The sequence below is a fragment of the Nannospalax galili genome, unplaced genomic scaffold, assembly GCF_000622305.1.
Source record: "Nannospalax galili isolate Female #2095 unplaced genomic scaffold, S.galili_v1.0 scaffold381, whole genome shotgun sequence".
NCBI classification, from domain to species: Eukaryota; Metazoa; Chordata; class Mammalia; order Rodentia; family Spalacidae; genus Nannospalax; species Nannospalax galili.
Window position 1 is genome coordinate 1,273,395 of NW_008347312.1, and position 4,439 is coordinate 1,277,833.

Sequence of the window (4,439 nt, forward strand, 5' to 3'; positions counted from 1 at the left end):
TCCAGAAAGCAAAGCTGTGGGGGAGGATGGGCAGCAGAGCTGCTCTGCATTTCTTGAAGCAGTACTGCCTGGCCAAGGTGTATCCTGGAGTGCTGCTTCTGAATGAGGCTGCTCGCTTTAGGGGCATCAGGACTGTCTGGGGTTCTCTACAAGTTGCACTCTCCACTCTGCCCAGGCTGAAGCCTTCCTTCCCATACAGCCTGCACCTCTCACATCATGCTCCTACTGGGCGCTCCTAAACCAAAGCTGTAGAGAGTGCTCGGGGAGCCTGAGAGCAAGTCAAACATGATGCCAGAGTCATCTCCAAAAAAGTTTATTAGCATGATTAAAAACATTCTCTTGAATAGTAACAGTTTCTAAACATGACAGAGTATCAGTGGCTCTACCTTATAACCAATACTTGGGATTGAATGGACAGCTTTATTGCCAGTCTTCATTTATTAAAAACAATCCATTTACTGGTTCCATGACATCATGACTATTGCTTTGTCTGGGAATGAGTCCCTCCAGCAATTAAGTATAAAAAATAGCTTCCATCATAATTGGAGAGTGACCTGCATTGGAGTGTGACTCTGAGTAAAGAGTTGATAAAAATACACAAAAGAGTTGGGTTTTTGTTTTTAAAAACATTCCTTTTACACACTACAAAGAAAGAATTAGTATTTTGGCTTTTTAAATTCCTACATGATACTGAGAACGGCAGTCCCCAGAGGTCCTCCCGTCACATCACTGGACGCAGCCCCCTCCTCTGGAGGGCAGATTGCGGGGCAGACTCTGAAGATCTCGGCCTCCAATGTTTACACTGGTTTGAGAACAAAGACTGCGTCATCCAGAACATAGTAGTCATTGTACATGTCACCTTCACAAAGGTATGGCAGTCTGGTGAAAGCTTCGATGACAAAGCCGGCTTTCCCGAACACCTCAGGCAGGCTGTTCACCTGTTCTTCCCAATTCCGCCCCTTGATTTCCAGAATTTCTGATGGCTTCTCCCACTTGCCACCTACTAAAACAAATGAAAACATTAAGTTAAATTCTTGAACAAGCAAATTACTCAAGGAGGGAAGGGAGTGGGGAGCTGCTCCAGGCACTGACTGCCCTCTGACAAGCCAGTTCTCCTCTAGGTAGGTGGGCACAGACTGAGAGGAGTTATAGAACTTGCCCAAAGGTGCAAAGTTATCAAGCATCAGAGGACAAACACAATCCAAGTTATCTGTCCAGAGCCTGCACTGATAGTACTTCCTTTGGGGGCTGTAACAGTTCATGGGTTGGAAAACTAGCCTGAAATAGTACTGAAAGGAGGTTTTGGACAATGAAAGGAAATCCACCACTGACAACCTACAGTTACCTGGTTCAAAATTAAAATGGGCTCATGAAGGATTTTAGTTTATAAAAACACATCATATGTTATTCAAGAGAAGGTGACCCATTCCCCAACCTTAAAGAAGACTCTCATAAAAGCTCCAAGATCAGAACACCAGAATGGAGGAGTCACTTGGCATTTCTTAGACTCATGACTGAAATGTGTCAACCATTTCCATGCCTATGAGCACCAGGAGCTTGGGGAATGCGGGAAGCGGAGAGGCCTTTAAGTTGACAGACAAACCAGACACTGACCACAGACACATACAAAAATAAAAGTGTATTTAGATGTGGGAGTGCTATTAGGTGTCACTAAATTCAGAGTGAGGCTTTCTGATAATAAGGAAATATACCAACAGCAGGTGACGAGGGTACCCAGAAAGGACTGCGTACTCTCCCTGTCTGGGGAATTAACTCTTGGTGGGAGAGGAAGCTGCTTTTCCAGTCTTCCTTGCAGCAGGGCACTGTGTATCACCACAGCTCAGGCACACTCACTCATCTGAGACTGGAATTCTAGTGACCCAAAAGTGGGCTGTGAGGCTCATTCTCTAAGTGCAGACAGCTGCGTCAAGTGGCTGGGGCAGGGGATGAGTGGGTGCTAATGACAGTGTCCAGCACCAAGTACCTGCAGGTGGCGGTGCAGTCAGACCACTTTCACAATGTGACCTAGGCGTTCCTCCAGGAGCCATCTCAAATCCTGTCAACAAGTCTCCTTTTGCTGAATCAGTCTGAGTCAGTTCCTGTGCTTATAAAGAACCACCCGACTGGTGGTACCTTGGGAGGTGCGAGGGGGTAACGGAACCAGAACAGGAGTGGTGGGGTAGCAAGCACACATCTTTGCCTGTCAACACCTTAAGAAAGGGTCTTTGAATTCAAGATGGGCACAAGTGGTTGACAGCAGACCGTGTGTTTCTTCACCCTACTAGGATCACTAGTTTTTCTCTCAGCTGTAGGGGAAGACACAGCCTCCTGCTGCTGCTTTAGGTCTAGCAGGTACTGGCTCTGAGCGGAGCACTCAGAGGGCCACAGCAGAAACCAGTGTCCGAGATTTCAAGCACTGTCTGCAAAATCATACTCCTTCCTGGGAATATGTGCTATGTGTAAAACAAACCTTCACAGAGAACATCAAACATCTATGAGGATTTGCAAAGTCCATAAAAACAAAACAAACAAAACAACCCATGTTTAGAAGCCACCAGGTCATGACAAATTATAGATTCTCTTGGTTGAAATCTCAACTTTAAATGGTGAAACTGGGTGACAGACCATTTTTACACAATTTCAAAAACTTCCTGCTTATGCTTCCTTAATAGGAGTTCCTCTCTTTGGCTCTTCCTTTCTAAATAAAGAAAGTAGAAAAAAGATAGCACTTTCTTCAAACACATCTCCAACACACAGAGAAATGAGGTCTGCAAGCAGAGGCAAGGTCAGGCCTGGACTGGAAGTCAGCCTCATTCTGCTGTGTGTCGGTAAGGTGTTTCTTTTTTTCTTTCCTCCATTTCACTTAAATTAATTGCTGTTTCTTGCCTAATATATGTAGATTTTAAGCTCTTACCAAATAATTTTTAAATGTGTGACATTACAGAAATTGTGCAAGGTGATAAGTTTCTCCTTTCCCAAAGAAACAGGTAACAAAGAATAGGTTAGGGAGTTTTTTATAACATTATAAATTCCCTTTGTTATGCTGCTTTAGAGAACTCTCACTCAAGAGCCTAGAATAGTCTCAGGATCACAAATGCTAGTCCCTAACAATCTAATTCCCACACAGGCAGGCTTGTTTGGGCTAGTATACACTGGACAATATTGCTAAATACTTTCAATAAGCCATGTTTCTAAAAGCTGAATTTCTGGAAGTCAAAAGAACTTATTTTTAAAAACTGCCAGAACTCACTCTAGAAAGAAAAGCTATCCCATAATAGTTCTAAATAATCTCAGATTTCCCAACAAAATCTAGATTGGAGGGTAAAAAATGGGGCAAGAAATACAGGAGTAGGAATATAGTTCAGTAATAGATTACTTGCCTAGCAATGTGCAAAGCTCTAGGTTCCATCTCCAGCACACACACACACACACGAGAGACAGAGACAGAGACAGAGAGAGAGAGAGAGAGAGAGAGAGAGAGAGAGAGAGAGAGAATATGGTACCAAAATGTTTATTCTGGGCCAAAACTATGACAATGTCTTACAGGGTATTCTACTGTTCTGTAATGAGTATCTATTGCTTTTATATACTATTGTAGTTGGTGTTATTTTAAAGAGCTTATCTTTTAGTGATAATCCGCAATGTGGGCAGATCGCATGAGACTTGCCCTACAACATGGAAGTGAACAGGCGAGGTAGTAAGGAGAGATGAAACAAGACTGAGGTGAAGGTGGACAAGGACAGGGTCCATTATGCTACGTGGCTATTTCTGCATGCTTGAAATTTTCCATAATAAGCATAAGTCCATAATAATGGACTAAGAAGATAGCTCGGTCAGTAAAGTGCTTGTCAAGTAAGCATAAGGACCTACATTCAATCCCTACAACCCATGTAAAAGGTCAGGAATGGTGGCACACACTGTAATCCCAGTGTTGGGGTGGTGGAGACAGGTAGATCCTTGGTGCTCATTAGCCAGCTAGCCTAGTCTACTCAGTCAACAAGAGACCTTGTCTGAAAAAGCAAAAGCACATGGGTCCTGAGAAACATACACAAAATCGTCCTCTGGCCTCCACATGTACTTGTCCACATGTGCATGCATGTCCACAGACACATGCACAGACATGAACAAGCACACACACAAATGAGCTTTAAAAAAATAATAAAAGTATCCAAAATTAGTTTTCTACTTATTGTCTGTTTTCAAAAACCAGCAAAATTTTATTTTCTCAGTTGAGATAAACTTTTAACATTTTCAGTGGAAACTAATTTAAAGCAAGCAAACAAACAAAAAACTATAGAATGCAAGAATTCTTAAAAACTTTCAGGTCAGGGCTGGAGAAATGGCTCAGCGGTTAAGAGCACTGACTGCTCTTGCAGAGGACCCGGGTTCGATTCCTAGCACCCACATGGCGGCTACGAACTGTTTATGACTCCAGTTCC

The 4,439-nt window shown here is 43.1% G+C and overlaps 2 protein-coding genes across 3 annotated transcripts in view; one reads left to right on the plus strand and one right to left on the minus strand.

Annotated features, from left to right (window-relative positions):
* Positions 1 to 297: 297 nt before the first annotated feature.
* Mettl9 (methyltransferase like 9) overlaps positions 298 to 4,439 on the minus strand; it is a 53,311-nt gene continuing 49,169 nt past the window's right edge. The window contains exon 5 of one of the 2 annotated variants that reach the window (XM_008843825.3): positions 298 to 1,000. In XM_008843825.3, coding sequence (XP_008842047.1) covers positions 798 to 1,000 — 203 coding nt within the window. In that variant the 3' untranslated portion in view covers positions 298 to 797. Of the gene's footprint in view, positions 1,004 to 4,439 lie in introns of both variants that reach the window. The other variant, XM_008843824.3, reaches the window with a different exon arrangement.
* The window catches only part of Igsf6 (immunoglobulin superfamily member 6), a 12,360-nt gene continuing 8,936 nt past the window's right edge, over positions 1,016 to 4,439 (plus strand). The window contains exon 1 of the mRNA XM_008843823.3: positions 1,016 to 2,828. Within this exon, the coding sequence (XP_008842045.1) occupies positions 2,762 to 2,828 (67 nt within the window). The 5' untranslated portion in view covers positions 1,016 to 2,761. The remainder of the gene's footprint in view (positions 2,829 to 4,439) is intronic.